Source organism: Doryrhamphus excisus, chromosome 13 (genome assembly GCF_030265055.1).
Source record: "Doryrhamphus excisus isolate RoL2022-K1 chromosome 13, RoL_Dexc_1.0, whole genome shotgun sequence".
In the NCBI taxonomy this organism is placed as follows: domain Eukaryota; kingdom Metazoa; phylum Chordata; class Actinopteri; order Syngnathiformes; family Syngnathidae; genus Doryrhamphus; species Doryrhamphus excisus.
Window position 1 is genome coordinate 17548957 of NC_080478.1, and position 21226 is coordinate 17570182.

Genomic DNA, 21226 nt, shown 5'->3' on the forward strand with positions numbered 1-21226 from the left:
GAAAAGAAAATGTTAGCAGGCAAGCAGCCCCCATTGAACCAGGGTTCAATTCCACTCTCGGTCATCTCTGTGTGGAGTTTGCATGTTCTCCCCGTGCATGCGTGGGTTTTCTCCGGGTACTCCGGTTTCCTCACATATTCCAAAAACATGCTAGGTTAATTAGCGACTCCAAATTGTCCATAGGTATGAATGTGAGTATGAATGGTTGTTTGTCTATATGTGCCCTGTGATTGGCTGGCCACCAGTCCAGGGTGTACCCCGCCTCTCGCCCAAAGACAGCTGGGATAGGCTCCAGCACCCCCGCGACCCTCATGAGGAAAAAGATAATTGTGTTTGTTGGCGGCAACATCACAGTCTGGGGCTGCATGAGTGCTGCCGTCACTAGAGAGCTACGTCATTGTCCTTGCTATTGTCAATCGCGGCAATACCAGAAACTTTTTATGGTCTTTTGGCGAGATAATTGTGTTTGTTGGCGGCAACATCATAGTCTGGGGCTGCATGAGTGCTGCCGTCACTAGAGAGCTACGTCATTGTCCTTGCTATTGTCAATCGCGGCAATACTAGAAACTTTTTATGAATGAATGAATGAATGTTATCAATACAATACAATAGGGCCGAAAAATAAGCATAATTAATTTTTACATTTTTTGATCAGAAGCATATAAGCCATTAAGATGGTCTAATTTGACCACAATAAATAAGGGATTGCTGTATTCTTTGTTTATGAGTAGCTTTTTTTTGCACGCTCCATATTGTGAATTTGTAATATATGTGCCCTGTGATTGGCTGGCCACCAGTCCAGGGTGTACCCCGCCTCTCGCCCAAAGTCAGCTGGGATAGGCTCCAGCATCCCCTGCGACCCTCGTGAGGAAAAAGCGGTAGAAAATGAATGAATGTTACATGAATAAAGTGCATTTAAGTCTGTGTGGGTATTTGGATATTTACTCTGGTGCTGGTTATTGTGTGGAGCTGCTCTGTAAGAGTCTAATTGACCACAATAAATAAGGAATTGCTGTATTCTTCATTTATGAGTAGCTTTTTTTTTTGCACGCTCCAAATTGTCCATAGGTATGAATGTGAGTGTGAATGGTTGTTTGTCTATATGTGCCCTGTGATTGGCTGGCCACCAGTCCAGGGTGTACCCCGCCTCTCACCCAAAGTCAGCTGGGATAGGCTCCAGCATCCCCCACGGAAAAGCGGTAGAAAATGAATGAATGAATGAATGTTACATGAATAAAGTGCATTTAAGTCTGTGTGGGTATTTGGATATTTACTGTAGTGCTGGTTATTGTGTGGAGCTGCTCTGTAAGAGTCCACAACTCAATACAAAGGGGCCGAAAAATAAGCATAATTAATTTTTACATCTAATTGACCACAAAAAATAAGGGATTGCTGTATTCTTAATTTATGAGTAGCTTTTTTTTGCACGCTAATAGGTTAATAATTTTTTATTCAAAGTTTTGATGCTATGGTGATTTATTTTTTAAAACACTCACACACACACACTCCTCACGCTCTGCTGATGTGCATCAACCTATGAAACTCTCCTGCAATCAGATACAGTCTCTGGCTTCCATTTAATTAGGCATGGCTGCCTGTGTGCCCAAGTGTCAAATCCCAAAGGACACGGGCCCAGTGTCATCATACAAAGGTAATAAATAACACATATCAGGCGCCCCTGGTGACAGGGATACAAAATGTGCTGTGGTGCAGTTTAAATTTAGACGTGTGTCAGGAGAAGCTTGATACTGGCCTTGCATTGCCAGGGCAGGAAGTGGACTTAAGCTCACTGTGGAATGGACACCGACTTAGTGAGAGGTTGACAGTTATTTCAATGAAGGACTAGAAAGGAACAGAACGGGTACTGATAGCGCTGCACAAAAACATCAAAAATTAAATCACAATCTCGATTCAAACAAACATATAATTATTTTTCTAAATATTAATGATTTATTAAATTTCTCCTCGCTCTCGCTGTACCCCAGCATGCCTCACCAACCAGGGCTTGATGGCTCTGCTGTCCTGGATCTCATTCAGTGTTTCTCATACTATCATTTATTAGTAGTGGCCTGCCATAGATACATTTGGACCGCATACAAAGAGATTCGGAGCCACTTGTTCACCCTTGTAGGCTGCACGGTGGGTGAGTGGTTAGCACACAGGACTCACAACCAGGACACCTGAGTTCAATTCCACATTCGGCTATCTCTGTGTGAAGTTTGCATGTTCTCACCGGGTTTTTTTTTGTTCTCCCACATTCTAAAAACATGCTAGTTTAATTGGTATTGAATGATGATTAGTGCGCAGACCTCACAGCTAGGAGACCAGGGTTCAATTCCACGGTTCCATGGTTCAAATCCATGCATGGGTTTTCTCCGGGTACTCCGGTTTCCTCCCACATTCCAAAAACATGCTAGGTTAATTAGCGACTCCAAATTGTCCATAGGTATGAATGTGAGTGTGAATGGTTGTTTGTCTATATGTGCCCTGTGATTGGCTGGTGATGTTAGATGTTAGCCACCTCTGTTCATATAGTGGGCAAGTATTAGATCCCCAAATGACACAATATGTATTGAGGTTGTGTCTAATGTGAGACAAGTGATCATAAACTGAAAAGTACTCAAGCTGAATTCTTTAAACAGGTCCGGTTGCCTGTCTTTCAGGTCTTTGGCCAGGATTCTTGCGTTTCCTCCTTGAGTTTGACAACTCCGAAACCACCATGTCGGTTTTTGTGAATGTATAATTGCAGTGCAGCGTGACTCCCAGGCTTGTCAATAAGTTGAGTTGATGCTTATTACACAGCCTATCCCAGTTGTCTTCGGGGCGAGAGGGGGGGTACACCCTGGACTGGTGGCCAGCCAATCACAGGGCACATATAGACAAACAACCATTCACACTCACATTCATACCGATGGACAATTTGGAGTCGCTAATTAACCTAGCATGTTTTTGGAATGTGGGAGAAAAAACGGAATACCCGGAGAAAACCCACGCATGCATGGGGAGAACATGCAAACTCCACACAGAGATGGATGAGGATGGAATTGAACTCGGGTTTCCTAGCTGTGAGGCCTGCACGCTAACCACTCATCCGCCGTATAGACTGTTTCATCCCTTATTATTCATTTTCTATTGCTTATCTTCACTGAGGTTTCGGGTATGCTGGAGCCTATCCCTGCTGTCTTCCGGCGAGAGGCGGGGTACACCCCGGACTGGTCACCAGCCAATCACAGGGCACATATAGACAAACAACCATTCACACTCACATTCATACCTATGGACAATTTGGAGTCGCTAATTAACCTAGCATGTTTTTGGAATGTGGGAGGAAACCGGAGTACCCGGAGAAAACCCACGCATGCACGGGGAGAACATGCAAACTCCACACAGAGATGGATGAGGATGGAATTGAACTCGGGTTTCCTAGCTGTGAGGCCTGCGTGCTAACCACTCAATCCGCCGTGCAGCATGTTTCATCCCTTATTATTCATTTATTCATTTTCTATCGCTTATCCTCACTAAGGTTTCGGGTATGCTGGAGCCTATCCCAGCTGTCTTCGGGGTGAGAGGCAGGGTACACCCTGGACTGGTGGCCAGCCAATCACAGGGCACATATAGACAAACAACCATTCACACTCACATTCATACCTATGGACAATTTGGAGTCGCTAATTAACCTAGCATGTTTTTGGAATGTGGGAGGAAACCGGAGTACCCGGAGAAAACCAACGCCTATACACGAACCATGCGGCCCAAATCCTGCCTTTACAAAGGCAATAAATCTCAGTTCACACCTGTGTTATCTGCACTGCATCATACTGAGATGACCGCCTAATATTGTCAAGCACCTGTAGTGAACCACTATACAACAACAATAACAAGCGCATATGTTACAAAGGTGACCTTGTCTATAAGTGGAACAACTTCACAAAAATATGCTCCATTGCAGAATCCTTTTCATTTCTGCATGCATCCCTGTGTCCAAACTGAGTGTGACCTGATGACAAAGCAAGGCCGCTTCTTGATGGTGCGGTCAATAAATAGCGTGAGGGGTGGAAAAGAAGCTCTTGTGTGGGGCAACCGTTACGACACCGGACTGCTTACACAGATATGTGTACCCTTTATTCAAATGAGCAGGTTTATAAACAGATGACATGGTGAAATATTGAAATTGCTCAGCTAACAGGTTTTAGTGCCATGAGGACAATGTTAATAGTAAGTGTAAGAGAGGGCAACAAATTAGGTGCATGACCTGACAAAGCCCCTTCACTTTATGTTATCCCCTACTTTTTTTTACTCTACAGCAGGGGTCTCAAACATGTGGCCCGCAGGCTCGTTTGAGGCCCCCGCCTTGATATGAAAGTTTAATGTTAGTGCGGCCCGCGCAAGTTTGATATGGATGCTGTATGGTATCATGTACCCAGAAAAAAATATTACGTTTGATTAATGTTCATGTTAAAGGTTAAATAACTGTTAATAGTTATCCTCCCTATCCGTGTGGAAGTGGTAAGTTTTTGGCTATTTAAGTTTAAAGGAAATAACTTGAAGGCTACCGTTTAGGTCGCTAGCTCTCTAGTTTGCGAGTTAGCATGTGTCTCAAGACCCTGCAGTTGCGCAATATGTTGTAAATAAAAAGAGTATAAATGTGACTATAGTCGTGTTTTGTCATGTCTACAGGGCTCTAATAATGCTTTGTTCATTTTAATCTGAAAAAAATAATTTGTCTACCCACCAACTATATGTGGTTTCTTAAGTTTTTATTATTTGCCGTTTTATTATTATTATTATATGATGCGGCCCAGCCTTGCCCAGACCCTAGCTCCGGTAGCCCCCCAGGTAAATTGAGTTTGAGACCCCTGCTCTACAGTGATTAGCAAATGAGCACAGCTCAATAAATTAGAATATTGTGCAAGTTATTTGATTTCAGGAGCTCAAAGGAGATCAGTTAAAGGTTTAGCAGGTTTGCAAATCATATGCTAATTGGATAATAACCAGCATTGAACATTTTGGCACTTTTTTTTTTTACATTTTATGAGATACTGAACTTTTTTATCAACTGTACGCTGTACTCATCAAAATTATAAATGTAATACACTGCTGAAATATTCCACTCTGTGTTTAGATGATCTATGGAATATGAGTTTCACTTTTTAAAACAAACACATTTTTCAAAGATATTCCAATTTATTGCGATGATGATTCATGATATTATTATAAATAATACGACTGCACTGTCTCTGGATTTTTCCAAAAAGACTTTTAACGGTGTTTGACGACCATATCTGAGGAGCTAACATGCTAAAAGTGGTGCCATACAGTAAATAGTGCAGCAGTGCTAGCTTGTTTTCAGTACTCACAGCGTATGTCCACAGACGTTCACCATCAACTTCAACGAAGGGTTTCTGTATTTTGTTGTTTTGCATCTCGGGCACCCTTGGTCGTCCATTTTTTTTTGCTTCTCTCTGCAACAGAAGTATAAAAAAATGGACTGATTTAGAAGAACCTGCAGCTTCACCGCTCACATTTCCGGCGGCGATTGCATGTGTTTCATTGAAATTGGTCCGATGGGAAACGCGAGTAAGGTTCCGCTTTAATGACGTCAACGGCACCAACGACGGAGGCCTCCTGGAAAGTGGAATAGTTTTACTTGTACAGAGACGCACAAAAGTCACGTGATTCTTTTTATTTTTCACAATGTAATTTGGAACCGGAAGCGCAATCATATTTTCAAATCAAAGCGCGAAATTATTAGTTTTACAAGAAAATAAATATTTAGTGACATCGTATGCTAATAACCATGCATGTGTAATGCAACAATAACGCCACAAAGACATTATATTAAAATATATAATTTTTATATTACATCTCTAAAGTGCAATAATAAAAACCCAGACCATGTGTGAAATGTTATTTATTTGTGAGCAAAAAAAACTACAATAATAAATACCAATATACCATAGTAATAATAGAACATTAATGCTCAATTTTAACTGAAACTATATGATATAAAGTGAACATTATGTTCGTCACTTTGGGTTTATTCATAATACATTAACAATTACATTTGAAATTATTAGATTTGTAAAATACTACTACTACTACTGATAAAAATAATAATGCACCTATTGTATTGGATTTCACTACCAGGGTTGTCAAACTGGTTTTCACCAAGGGCCACATTCAGGTTTTGATTAAATCACTATGAAACAACATAAATGTATACATTTGTCATAATCATATATAGTATTTTTTGCTAAAAAAAAACTGCTTTTGAAATTATGCAAATAAGGAAAAACAGTGAAAAGGTTTTAGTCACAAAAACATTTCTAATATAAGCATAACAGCATAAATAATGCATTAACAATATTGAAAGATAAGTGCACATTTGGGCTTTTTTGGTGGGCCATATAAAATGATATGACAGAGCCGGATTTGGCCCACTGGCCTTGGGTTTGACACCTGTGTATGAAACAGTACCTTGATGAAGTGTGTAGTGCAATACATCAATCAATTTGAGGCTGCTGATTTAGGATAATAATAATTATAATAATAATGGCTTACATGGTTATTACATGGGAAAAATGCTGAAAATTCCCAGAATACACAAGGATCCCAGGAAAGACATACCCGAGTACAGTTGTTTTTATGGTTTGTGTACATTTTCGGATATTTGCAGTATTTTTGAATATTAAAATCTTTGCGCGTTTTCCCTTATCGGCCACCATACCACAGCTAATAAAAAAAAAATCTGCGGGCCTAAATCCGCATTTTCCACCACCGCCCCAGGAGTTCCCAGTTCGGACTTAAGTTTGTTTATTTGCGTAAACCAGACAGACACTTCCTCGATAAAGTTCATTCCCACGGTCACGCTCTGCTCACCTCGCACAGGTGAGCAGCGCTGTCGGACGATAACCGTGGAGCTTGTATGAGTGACAGCTGGGAAAAAAAAGCAAACATTGGAAGTCTGGATCCTTGTCGCTCCTCCCTCCCGGGGGCCTCGGGCGGCCAATAGCGTGGCTCTCAAGCGCATAGACCTCGGCGTGTCTCCTTCCACTTGCAGTCTGCGTGGAGTAAAAAGTCACATTGGGAGGCTTTTGGGGGTAGAGAGAGGGAGAAGTATCTACTTACAGCTGCTGTCAGATATCCGATCGCCTTCGCATGGCGAGGAGGTAACCTGATCGAGCTGGGAGGAGTGACTCGACCAGGGAAGCCTTGAGCAACCAAAAAAAAAAAAAATGTCTTCTTCTTCAGCTGGAGAAGTCACCACAGCGAATGCAATCAAGAGGGAAAATGTGAAGGAGGTCGACGAGCGGGAGTGCATCAAGCTTGCGGGGCTGGAGGCGGCCGAGTTGTCCATGGAGCGAGCGGCACCCAACGCGGACGCGGTGCGCACGGAGCTGCTGGTGAGCGCCGCCTCCTCGCTGGCTTTCTCCCCGGAGCAAGTGGCGTGCGTGTGCGAGGCGCTGCAGCAGGGCGGCAACGTGGACCGCCTGGCCCGGTTCCTCTGGTCCCTGCCCCAGAGCGACCTGCTGCGCGGCAACGAAAGCATCCTCAAAGCGCAATCCCTAGTCGCGTTCCACCAGGCTCGCTACCAGGAGCTCTACAGTATCCTGGAGAACCACAGCTTCACCCCGTCGAACCACACCTTCCTGCAGGATCTGTGGTACAAGGCCCGATACACCGAGGCAGAGAAGGCGCGGGGGAGACCCCTCGGCGCCGTGGACAAGTACCGGATCCGGAGAAAGTACCCTCTCCCCAGGACTATCTGGGATGGCGAGGAGACGGTGTACTGCTTCAAGGAGAGGTCCCGGAACGCGCTCAAGGACCTGTACAACCAGAACCGGTACCCCTCTCCGGCTGAGAAACGCAATCTCGCCAAGATCACCGGACTCTCCTTGACCCAGGTCAGCAACTGGTTCAAGAACAGGAGGCAGAGGGACAGAAACCCCTCCGAGGCTCAGTCCAAAAGGTGAGAACTACAATCCTGAATGATCTTTTGTCAGTGGAAAATCCATATTCGGGTTATAATAATTCACTGGCAATGATGCATCACTGTGAAACAATACTGAAGAAGAAGAACATGTAGTATATATTTGTAAGTTATTTAAAAATACGGAGCACGTTTGTTATAATAATTCACTGGCAATGATGCATCACTGTGAAACAACACTGAAGAAGAACATGTAGTATATATTTATAAGTTATTTAAAAATATGGAGCACGTTTGTGATAATCATTCACTGGCAATGATGCATCACTGTGAAACAATACTGAAGAAGAATAACATGTAGTATATAGTTATAAGTTATTTTAAAATACGGAGCATGTTTGTTATAATCATTCACTGGCAATGATGCATCACTGTGAAATAATACTGAAGAAGAAGAACATGTAGTATATATTTGTAAGTTATTTAAAAATATGGAGCACGTTTGTTATAATAATTCACTGGCAATGATGCATCGCTGTGAAATAATACTGAAGAAGAAGAACATGTAGTATATATTTGTAAGTTATTTAAAAATACAGAGCACGTTTGTTATAATAATTCACTGGCAATGATGCATCACTGTGAAATAATACTGAAGAAGAAGAACATGTAGTATATACGTATTTATAAGTTATTTAAAAATATGGAGCACGTTTGTTATAATCATTCACTGGCAATGATGCATCACTGTGAAATAACACTGAAGAAGAACATGTAGTATATATTTATAAGTTATTTAAAAATATGGAGCACGTTTGTTATAACCATTCACTGGCAATGATGCATCACTGTGAAATAATACTGAAGAAGAAGAACATGTAGTATATATTTATAAGTTATTTAAAAATACGGAGCACGTTTGTTATAATAATTCACTGGCAATGATGCATCACTGTGAAACAATACTGAAGAAGAAGAACATGTAGTATATATTTATAAGTTATTTAAAAATATGGCGCACGTTTGTTATAATAATTCACTGGCAATGATGCATCACTGTGAAACAATACTGAAGAAGAAGAACATGTAGTATATATTTATAAGTTATTTAAAAATATGGAGCACGTTTGTTATAATCATTCACTGGCAATGATGCATCACTGTGAAACAATACTGAAGAAGAAGAACATGTAGTATATATTTATAAGTTATTTAAAAATATGGAGCATGTTTGTTGTGTTTTGAAATATGAAGCTTGTTGCCCTTCAGCTCAGGTTTCAAGTGTGTTAGCTTGCTTATAGGCATGGAAACCAACGATTTAACATCATAGTGAGTGGGGATGAGACTAATAATTTCCATATACATACTCTATGAGCTATGCGTGTGTATGCCTCATAAGTCAACATGCATCATATTAATTAACTTGTGTGCGTGTGAACAATGTTGATACACACCTGGTGGAGGTGACCGTCTCCCCCCCATCCCCTCCCTTTCTAATTCACACACTATTAAAGATGGCCGCCGTTAAAATGTTATATGTATTCTTTGTATAGGGCCATTCACACTTGTGTTATCTGTTCCTGGGAGGGGCTTGGGGGTGAGGGTGGTAGTGGGAGTGGGGGGTGTTTAAAGGCGGTGCAGCTGTTAGAATCAGTCTTAAGACAGCAGGTTACTAAAGAAGTAAACATGATTAAAAATCGACATTGCATCTTTTTAACTAAAGACCGATGCCAACTCAGTATTCTAATTTAGTTGTAAAAACGATGGCGTAGAAATTTAAAAGGCGTAAGAATGTCTGAAGCCATTTGTTTGTGCTGATACAACGACTACTGGTGCTGCTGGTGGTGCTGGTGGTGGCTGCTTTTATCACACAGCAGAATTTATTGCGGCCAAATGGTTGCACGCTTGTTGACGCTGGTCGTCTCTCCATGAGGTAAGAGGCATTCCCAAGCACAGCCTGCTCTTCAAAGCTGTGTAGCCTCATAACACAGCAACAAATGTGACCCATGGCAAGTCTTACATGCAACATGGAAAGAGATCAAAGTCATAGAGGAATGTACCTAGCAAAAGATTTATTAAGTCATATATTATTTTTTTTAATGCATTTAAGTTTTTGTTTTGGACACACCAAATCTCCGACTGGTAGAGTAACGATGAGCCAATTCATGAAACAATACAAGCAGTTGATGTTTGCTAAATACAAGGATGAAGAGTCTTGAACCAGTCATGATGTGCTATATATATATATATATATATATACATATATATATCACTATATTGACAGTTACTATGGTAACCATTATGTCATTGTGGGTTAGGGTTAGGTACTTCGGTACGTGACAAAAATGAAAAAACAAAAAACAACTTAAACTATATTAGGAAAGCAGGAAGTGAACAAATGTAACAGTTACTGATTGTAAAAGTACCAGATGGAGGGGTAGGATTTAATAAGCTTTGCTTCTTCCTACTCCTTTTGGACATGTGGAACTGTGAACTGATTATGTGATGCATTCAATTGTAATCTGATGCATGTTCAAATGAAATAAACCATTAAATTAAAAAAAAAAATCATTAAATTAAAAAAACAAAATAAAAATAATGTAAACTATATTAGGAAAGCAGGAAGTGAACAAATGTAACAGTTACTGATTGTAAAAGTACCAGATGGAGGGGTGCGATTTAATAAGCTTTGCTTCTTCCTACTCCTTTTGGACATGTGGAACTGTGAACTGATTATGTGATGCATTCAATTGTAATCTGATGCACGTTCAAATGAAATAAAACCATTAAAAAAAATCATTAAATAAAAAAAATAAATAAAAATAACTTAAACTATATTAGGAAAGCAGGAAGTGAACAAATAACAGTTACTGATTGTAAAAGTACCAGATGGAGGGGTAGGATTTAATAAGCTTTGCTTCTTCCTACTCCTTTTGGACATGTGGAACTGTGAACTGATTATGTGATGCATTCAATTGTAATCTGATGCATGTTCAAATGAAATAAACCATTAAATTAAAAAAAAAAAATCATTAAATTAAAAAAACAAAATAAAAATAATGTAAACTATATTAGGAAAGCAGGAAGTGAACAAATGTAACAGTTACTGATTGTAAAAGTACCAGATGGAGGGGTGCGATTTAATAAGCTTTGCTTCTTCCTACTCCTTTTGGACATGTGGAACTGTGAACTGATTATGTGATGCATTCAATTGTAATCTGATGCACGTTCAAATGAAATAAAACCATTAAAAAAAATCATTAAATAAAAAAAAAATAAAAATAACTTAAACTATATTAGGAAAGCAGGAAGTGAACAAATAACAGTTACTGATTGTAAAAGTACCAGATGGAGGGGTAGGATTTAATAAGCTTTGCTTCTTCCTACTCCTTTTGGACATGTGGAACTGTGAACTGATTATGTGATGCATTCAATTGCAATCTGATGCACGTTCAAATGAAATGAAACCATTACCATTACATTCCTTTCCCCGCAGTGAATCTGATGGCAACCACAGCACAGAGGATGAGTCCACCAAAGGTCAAGAGGACTTGTCACCCAGGCCCCTCTCAAACTCCTCAGATGGCGTGATCACTCACGGGAGCCTCCCAATTCAAACGGGGCCAATGGACAGTGGGGTAGTCATCCAGCAAATCGGGGACATCAAAATGGGCCCCGCGTCCAACAGCGGGGGGCTCTACAACGGAAGCCTGGTCACCAATAGCGCCTCCTCGGCTGTGTTTCACAACGGTGGCTCGTCTTACCTCCACTCACCCGGGAACATCCTCTTCAACGGGCTCAATTTGGGCATCCAACCAATGGCGTTCAATTCTCTGAGGCCGTCCGGCGGCGTTCTGATGGGCGGCTCTGGAATGGACGTTCACGAGAAAGGACTGGGTGGATCTGCGGAGGATTCGACCCTGCAGTACCCCTCTTCCTACTCGGGCTGTGTGAATGGAGGGCAGGTGAAGCTCGAGGGGGTTCACACGATGGCGTCCCAGAACGGAGGCTCCTCCGTGCTGACGTTCAGCTCCTCGCTGGGCGGATACAGTCTGGTGCAGGTACCGAGCGGAGTCTCTGACGGTGATGGAAGCTCGTTGCTTAACAGCGACGTCGGCCTTCCTCCGCTGCAGCTCTCTTCTTCGCCGTCATCGTCCTCATCCATCACACAAGGTGGGTTCTTTACATTAGATCAGGGGTCTCAAACTCAATTTACCTGGGGGCCACTGGAGCTGGGGTCTGGGCGAGGCTGGGTCGCATCAGGTTTTCCCAAAAAAAAACAAAACGCATTTATTAAAAACAAAAAAATATACAAACTTTTTCAGTGCTTTCTTAATTTTTATTTTTCTGCACAAAATAAGATGAAAAATAAATAAACAAATCAAGAATAAAGAAAATCAATCAATCAGTAATAAATAAATATAATAATAATAATAAAACGGCAAATAATAAAAACTTAAGAAACCACATATAGTTGGTGGGTAGACAAATTATTTTTTTCAGATTAAAATGAACAAAGCATTATTAGAGCCCTGTAGACATGACAAAACACGACTATAGTCACATTTATACTCTTTTTATTTACAACATATTGCGCAACTGCAGGGTCTTGAGACACATGCTAACTCGCAAACTAGAGAGCTAGCGACCTAAACGGTAGCCTTCAAGTTATTTCCTTTAAACTTAAATAGCCAAAAACTTACCACTTCCACACGGATAGGGAGGATAACTATTAACAGTTATTTAACCTTTAACATGAACATTAATCAAACGTGATTATTTTTTCTGGGTACATGATACCATACAGCATCCATATCAAACTTGCGCGGGCCGCACTAACATTAAACTTTCATATCAAGGCGGGGGCCTCAAACTAGTGTCCTGCGGGACACATTTGGCCCGCAGGCCGCGTGTTTGAGACCCCTGCATTAGATCGACTACAAAATTAACAAAGCATTATTAGAGCCCTGTAGACATGACAAAACACAACTATAGTCATTTTTTTTTATTTACAACATATTGTGCAACTGCAGGGTCTTGAGACACATGCTAACTCGCAAACTAGAGAGCTAGCAACCTAAACGGTAGCCTTCAAGTTATTTCCTTTAAACTTAAATAGCCAAAAAACTTACCACTTCCACACGGATAGGGAGGATAACTATTAACAGTTATTTAACCTTTAACATGAACATTAATCAAACGTAATAATTTTTTCTGGGTACATGATACCGTACAGCATCCATATCAAACTTGCGCGGGGGTCTCAAACTAGTGTTCTGCGGGCCACATTTGGCCCGCGGGCCGCATGTTTGAGACCCCTGCATTAGATCGAATACAGCAAAATTAAACCCATATGGGAAATATAAATGAAGAACAAGACCCGTACACGTAAAAAAAGAGCGAGTGGTGGTCCTTTGTCGCCATCACTCATCATCACGATGCTTTTGATCTCCAGAGCCATAGGAGGAGCGAAACACGATTCAGGCAATCGGACGCCATGAAAGAAACACACGCAGAAAAGGAAAAAAAATGCACTTACTTTGACATTGTGCAGAGAATTCACACCTAATTGAAAGGAAGCTTGCTGTTGAGGCGCCACAGGCTCCGACAACACAAAGTGTGCAAGACACACAACAGCTGCGTTTCTGTACAATATGAGAAGTGAGAAGGGATTTACTACATGTGTATTGATCTGTCTTGTCTGGCCGCAGGTCCAATACCTCTGAGCGATATCGCAGTCAGCTCCGCCAGCGATGATTCCTTGACCATGACCTCCCTGCACCACAGCACCGTACTCTACAGTATGAGCAGCGTCAGCCAGCCGCCCATCAAGAAGGAACCTCTGGACGGAGGCGTGTACTCCTCGTACCACCACGGGCTCCACTTGGACCCGAGCGTGCATATCGGCTACTCCAATCCCGCATCTGAAGACGCTCCATCGACGCAGGTTCCGGTCTCGGACACGGCAGAAATCCCCGCCGTTACTGCATCCAGCCCTGACGTGTACACCACACTCACCGTTAGCACGCCGCTGATGCCGCAAACGAACCCAAGCAGTCACCATCTGCAGGCGGTCAAGTACCACGAAGTCCGTGCGGGTCAGGTCTCGCACCTGATGGGCACCTGCATGACTAGTGACTATATGAGTCTGTCCCAAAACAAAACGGACGGCTCGAGTCCGGCGGGCGTGACTGATATAGTGCGGGCCATGTGCGGCGACATTGAACCCGTGGAGGGGAAGGAGTTAGCCAAACTACAGACAGTGCAGATGGATCAGGACATGGCTGACCTTTAACCTTAAAGCAAAAGCACTCATGTCCATGAAAGCAGTGATATGATGACGCTTTTGTTTGTGTGTGTGTGTGTGTGTGTGTGTTATTGTGTGTGTGTGCATTTTTTTTTTTTACCATTCATTTCTTTTAACTGTTAAATTATTTAAAGATGCACTCTAGTAAGAAAGAAGGCTTGGACATTTATACAAAAAAAAATAATAATTAATAACATGTTGCGTTCACATTTTGTGAAAATCCACTCCATGTTGAAAAGTGCAGTTTTACAAACAACACCTGCTACTTCCTGTTGAGTGGACTTGATTTGCCGAAGCAGGTGCTGGCATGCATGCCGCAAGTCACGTGACCAGGATGTTCCTCCAAACTAAATGCGTCATCTGGGTCAAACCAAAAAGGTCATTGGTAAGGGGGACAAGGGGGGGGGGGTGCCTGTCTGTGGAAGTGGGCCAGTTTTTACTGAAGGACCGCAATGCAATGCGTGTATAAAACAATAAGTCATTCAACACACAAAAAGCTGCTCAACTCCGACAAAGTGCCCTTCGGCAAGCACCTTAAATTGCCTCTCCGGTCTCAAAGATGAATGTACATTTTTTTTTTTTTTTTATGGGTTTGCACTACCATCATGACACTACGGGCACGACACTAGGGTTTGACGAGTTTGGACAAATGGGCATGTTGAATGCTATTTTCAAGCACTGGCGTCAACAGTGAATGAAAAGGTCACACTGTGGGTTCACATGTCGCTTGTATGTTGTTTATAATGCCCGCCGCTACGTTAAATAAGCGTGATGATGCTACGCTCGATTGTGTTTTGGTTTAACGTGACTCTGCAAATGCAAACACCTACAGTGAGAACAACAAGGGGCGAAATTTTTTTTTTTTTTTTTTTTTTTTTGCATGGCGTCAGACAGTTGTGGACACTTTTTGTTTTTTTTTTTCATAGTGAATAACACTGAAGCTCTGCTATTTGAAGGCAATAACAGCTCAAATTCAGAGATTTTACCATCACCTCCACCATTGCTGTCACTGGAATATTTACTGGGTGTCAAATTTGTCAAGTGGGTCCTGTACTTTTTTTTTTTTTTTTTTTTTTAAACCACAGGAGCCTCATTCTCCCTGTCATACATGACCATAATAGCACATTTCAGCCTTTGCGGCCAAGAAACAGCATTCATATCTCTGAATGCATCACACTTTGTTTTTTATTTGGTTACCCAATTCATCAGTGCTTTAACTTCATATACCAAATCTTAGTGAAGGGCAATTTTTTTTTTTTAATCTTAGTTTGACGTATATGTTTGTTATCTGAAATTATGTGAATGTATTTTTCTAAATCTCAGTACTGCAATAAAAGTTTATATTTATAAAAAGAGTTAAAGGCATTTTTTTATCTTTGCTGCTTTTTGACATGACGTGTGTTTTAATGACAGATGTATGTCTTCTCCGTCATTTAAGTAGCCAAACTGGGACGATTGGGGCATTGGGGTGGTGGGGGCAAGCGTTGCTGTAATCCTGCTGCTTGCTCTTTCTGCAAAAAAAAAACCTTGCCATGATTGTTTGCACATGCCTGGAAACCTGGACTTCATTAGCCCTCCTTTTCTCATCTCAGCCCCTGTAATTCAAATAAACAGCAATGAGATTTCCAGAGGTAAAGCCTTTTGGGGGTGGGGGGTCTTGAGCTCCTCCACGCAGCCCCATCCAATGGCCCTTCCCTTGAGCGAAGGCCAAACATCCCCCCACTGCTCTTCTCTGCAACCGACATGTGGAAGAATGAATCTGAGGTGCTGTCACTCACAGACGCCGAGATCCTCGACTCCTCACATGGCTTCGGGGGATTATCTGTAAATGCACAAATTCCCACCAAATGTGTGTTTTTCCCGAGCAAAACAACATATATAAAAGATAAGAAAGAGGCCGGGTTTTGATGTTTGCTATGTTACTTTACCCCTTAGAATGCCTGCAGTGCTGACATTCTGGCCAAAGGACGTGATCGAACCGATGGTGCATATAAACAGAGCCCATTTGTCTGTGCTCATTGTTGGAGCGAAGGCACACAGAGGGAGAGAAACAAACGGGTGAGTCAAGCAGGAAGGGAGGGCGAGGCCGGGATAAAGTTACCTGTGCACAGGTGACCTCGTCGCCATGGGCAGTGGATTAGCTGATTGTTAGGTATCAGGTGACCCCCCCCCTCCTGCAATATTGAAGAGGCTGAAAACAGCTTTGTATAGGCCTGAACAATATCCCATTTGCAGCAAGCGGGAGGCGCAGGGAGGCGCAGGGAATCCGACTTCATCTCGGCGCCTATGCGAGGAGAAAGGAACATAATTATTGTAGTTTATTTCTCATGAACGGGCGGCACGGTGGTCGAGTGGTTAGCGCGCAGACCTCGCAGCTAGGAGACCAGGGTTCAATTCCACAATCGGCCATCTCTGTGTGGAGTTTGCATGTTCTCCCCGTGCATGCGTGGGTTTTCTCCGGGTACTCCGGTTTCCTCCCACATTCCAAAAACATGCTAGGTTAATTAGCGACTCCAAATTGTCCATAGGTATGAATGTGATTGTGAATGGTTGTTTGACTTCCTTTATTGTCATTGCACAATAACACAGCAGTGAAATGTTGTTGCCTGGCTCCCATATAATACCGGAGACAAACGAAGATTAATAATAATAATAATAATAATGTGGGCTGCATGGCTATCGAGTGGTTAGCGCGCAGACCTCACAGCTAGGAGACCAGGGTTCAATTCCACCCTCGGCCATCTCTGTGTGGAGTTTGCATGTTCTCCCCGTGCATGCGTGGGTTTTCTCCGGGTACTCCGGTTTCCTCCCACATTCCAAAAACATGCTAGGTTAATTAGCGACTCCAAATTGTCCATAGGTATGAATGTGAGTGTGAATGGTTGTTTGTCTATATGTGCCCTGTGATTGGCTGGCGAAAAGCGGTAGAAAATGAATGAATGTTAGTTAGCTGGGCTGCACGGCAGTCGAGTGGTTAGCCTCAGACCTTCAGACCTCACAGCTAGGAGACCAGGGTTCAATTCCACCCTCTGCTGTATCTGTGTCGAGTTTGCATGGAGTTTCCTCCCACATTCCAAAAACATGCTAGGTTAATTGGCGACTCCAAATTGTCCATAGGTATGAATGTGAGTGTGAATGGTTGTTTGTCAGTAGAAAATGAATGAATGAATGAATTTCTCATGAACATCCTAGTCTGTTTTATCCATATTTTTAAAACAAATGCATGAAGAAAAAAAAGAAGCAGGGAACTCCCCCAGAGCCCCCGGCCTTATTAAAAACACTGACCTCTGATCTTTCAGATGCTTTCAAAGCTGACATTTAATGCGGCGCAGCAGACTGCAAGCCATATGTAACATGACCTGTGGAGCACGGTACTCCGCTGCTCCACGTCCCACTAATGAGAGGGCAGGGGTCGGCGGGTACCAGCCTGGCTCATACAGACCCACCACTACTGGGCCCGCTTCCCCCCGCTGCTCCCGGCAGATGCAGAGTTTAGTTCTCCCCATGGCTGCGAGAAGGTCCTGTTTGTAGGAACAATAGCATGTGGAATAAATAAAAGAACCTGTGCTGCTTTCAGTTCATGGAAAGGCAAAAGTGGAAAACAGACACACACAAAAGGGGGGGTTACTATTGGAGATGGCGCCCCCTCCCTGCCAGCATGCAAACATGATCTCCACAAGTATCATCCCTGTGTTTGTTTATATTATTTATCAGCCTGTGCAATTTGTTTATTTCGGCAATCCTGCACCCCTTAAAAAACAACCCCCTCCCTCTCTTCCCCTAACAAAATACTTAGCTTGTGGTGTGTTTACGGACCGCAGGGCAGTAAACGCGAAGGGCTGTAATTGCGATGCATTTGCGGAGTCGGCCCCTCTGGAGGAAATGCGTAATGATTTTGATGATGGGGGGGTGGGGGTGGGGGGGGGGGTCGAAGCCCAACGCACTTGTAGCAGGTCTAATTTTCCAACATGACAGGAAACTCTGTTAAGCTGATAATTGCAGCTCCAATTTCATTTAACTCACTCATGTCAACAGTTGTGTGTTGTGTTTGAGGGCCCTTTTTTAATGTGGGACATGGAGCGCACTCAAGCAAATACATACTATTTGACCATTAATTGATTTGTCAATTCCACGTGACGGTAAAATTCATATTTGGCTTTTTTTTCCACAGTAATAAATTTAAAAAAGTCACACTTGTAGGACTTTATCGGCGTGATTTAAACAACACCAGCGTTCGTCCACTCAATGCAGCTGAAATAGCAGTTTGGATTTAGATGGAGTGAAAAAACCATCTGTGGGCCGTTTCACTTTTCCTCCATATTTTACAAACATAAACCCTCCTATAATGGGAACTCTTTTGATGGTGACGTTTTTATGAAGCGTGCTCTTGTGTGTTCCCAGTCGAGACTCTCTTATTTTTCCCCCCTTTCCTCGACTGGAGTGAAATGTAGCATTTCATTGGTTTCCAAGGCAACGCTGAGTGCAAACATGCTATACCTCATTGGGACAATTAACATTTAATAAAATTTAATTAGTGGCGTTTTTTTATTATAATATGATACGAATAACAGTAAAAATCCACACATTGAAATCACTAACATGGCAAAATAAAGTGTAAAAATAAATCCATTAATTAAAACAGAACCTATTTTTTGAACTGAAGTCACTGGCAGGTATGGTGTCGTTCATGAGCGATTAGTTACCCAGAGTCTCCACCAAAAAAGTACTGTATTACTATGAAGGGTAAAAAGGGAAGGCTAAGGCCTGGCCGTGGCCGAAGTGGAGGCGGAGAGTCGACATCTTGAAATAATTTGGCCCCCTGGGCTGTTGGGGTTAAAGGAGGAGGCGCGTCGCAATGTGGTAGAGATATTAGAGAAACCCGAGAGCTGCTCATCAGACAGCTCATTTACCGGAGCCATGAGCTTTTTTTTTTTTTTTTTTTTACACAGCCAGGCTAGCCGTGAGAGATCCTTTTTCTTATATTGCCCAGCAACGTGCACGTGATGTTCATACACACATGCGCAGATTGCACTGCAGTGGACAAATAAATAATTGCATTGTTTTTTTCTCCCCTGCATCAATCTTGTCTGTTGTTGATTATTTCAACAACAAACTTGCATATTATTAATAATAATAATAATAACTATTAAAACATGACATGTACTAATAATATTAGGCTATTATTAGTATTAGTATAATAATTACTAGTATTATTGCAAGAATTTAGCATTAGAAATATATGGAAATTTAATCTACTTCATGTAAAGATTCCCTGTTGAGGTGCCTTTGAGCAAAGCAACTACAGCCCCTCCCCTTGTGCATTGGTCTGCACGTCAATTATATAAAAATAGAAACTTTGAAAATGATTTTTCGTTTTTACTTCAATAACTACATTATGAAAACGTCTATTTGTGCAAAAACAGATCCTAATTTAAAAAAAAAATCTACAATGGTTCTTTTCCATTTTGGGCTAGAACTCTGCTCCTTTTATTAAAAAAAGGGAATCCGGTTTCAAGAGTCTACATGGTGCAGACAAAGAAACGTGATCCATGAGTCTGGAACCAACAACTGCAGCAGCAAGGAGCAGTGTGGCACAGAACTCATTTACTAATGGATCGGTTTAGAGTTTCAGCCCACCGAAAAAAAAACACTGCATGGAGCCACGACTATGGTGCCGGGTCTAAATCCCGGGGACAAATGGGGCCAGAGAATCCAACAGCAGATACTATACAATGTGCAAAAAAAGGGAATATTCAATAATACAAATATGAGACATTATTTATTATGTGTAATTCTGAATGTCATTTGTTTGCACTGAGTTCATTGCACACACACACACACACACACACACACACACACACGGTGGTCCATATATGGGCCAATTTAGGCAAGTTGTGGTTTCTCATATAAAAACTCCAACACCAAACTTGAACTATCATAGGAACTTATTAAATTATATCACCTCATAAAATAAACGGCCTTGGTAATTATTAGACTGTGAAAAAGGTGGGAATGCAATACAATCTGTATGTAATTAAGGGGAGGTGGGTGTTGACTTTTGTCTACAAGGGCCTCCTCTATATGCAAGCCAGCGGTGTCCAAAGTGCAGCCCGGGGGCTATATGCTGCACTACAAGATTAGACACAAAGAAAATAGTCAAAATACACCCACTCACACACAATAAAAAGGCACTGGAGTGAATGATAGTGAATAATTTCCACCAGGATATTTTATTTTATCTCTATTGTCTATGCCGATTATCCTCGCTATTTGTTACTGAATAATAATAATAATAAAAATAGTAAATAATACGAATAAAAAACCAAACAAATATACTTTCTGACTACTTTCTCTTTATATTTGGATGGCTTTAATAGCACATTATTCTCCATTATATTCTGTCATGATCCCCTTGGGAGGTGGGGTGGGGGGGGGCATTATTTTTTGCCACACCCCCAACTGAAATACTACTGAGCACCTGATATTTATTGATTTATCTAGTCAAAAAGTACAGTTGCTGCATGCAGGGTCAATTTCCAAGTTTACTCACACAGTCACCCTGACACCAATGGGAGAGGAGGGGTTGGGTGGGGGGGGGGGGGTTGTGTGGCCCCGCCCCTCTATCTATGAGAAGCACTGCAATGTATTGGTGTCATGAATTCATTTAGATGTGACACGCTTCCGGTTTTCTATACTATATTATATGTTTCAGACATGTTTCACAATTTGCATGGATTATCTTTACTCAATGGAACATGTCTGAAAAGAAGTAGGCTGAAGCAGAGCTTATTTAATCCTATAGCCCCCCCACCTTCCCCCTTCATGTCTATGACTGATAGTTCATTCCCAGCGTACAGTACAGTATATTGTATGTTTACACTATTACGTTTTGTCATTTAAAGTTTGTTTACTTCCTGTGTTTGAGTATGGCTATTTTTTTAAAAGAAAAATAAGCTTTCCAATAGCAATAAGCCAATATAAGTGCAAAA

The 21226-nt window shown here is 41.8% G+C and overlaps 2 protein-coding genes across 5 annotated transcripts in view; one reads left to right on the top strand and one right to left on the bottom strand.

Annotated features, from left to right (window-relative positions):
• The window catches only part of mnat1 (MNAT1 component of CDK activating kinase), a 116780-nt gene that overhangs the window by 47874 nt on the left and 47680 nt on the right, over window positions 1-21226 (bottom strand). For 2 of the 4 annotated variants that reach the window (XM_058091527.1, XM_058091526.1), the window contains 7 exons: window positions 16339-16521; window positions 16166-16246; window positions 13651-16059; window positions 13470-13575; window positions 11695-12179; window positions 11405-11627; window positions 5358-5462 (listed from right to left, as the gene is read on the bottom strand). In XM_058091527.1, the coding sequence (XP_057947510.1) occupies window positions 5358-5446 (89 nt within the window). In that variant the 5' untranslated portion in view covers window positions 5447-5462; window positions 11405-11627; window positions 11695-12179; ... (2 more) ...; window positions 16166-16246; window positions 16339-16521. Of the gene's footprint in view, window positions 1-5357; window positions 5564-11404; window positions 11628-11694; window positions 12180-13469; window positions 13576-13650; window positions 16060-16165; window positions 16247-16338; window positions 16522-21226 lie in introns of those variants that run through there. The other 2 variants (XM_058091529.1, XM_058091528.1) reach the window with 2 other exon arrangements.
• On the top strand, window positions 6965-15563 carry six4a (SIX homeobox 4a). The gene is made up of 3 exons (XM_058091520.1): window positions 6965-7969; window positions 11427-12103; window positions 13642-15563. The coding sequence occupies exons 1-3, from the start codon at window positions 7236-7238 to the stop codon at window positions 14223-14225; spliced, it is 1995 nt and encodes a 664-aa protein (XP_057947503.1). The 5' UTR covers window positions 6965-7235; the 3' UTR covers window positions 14226-15563.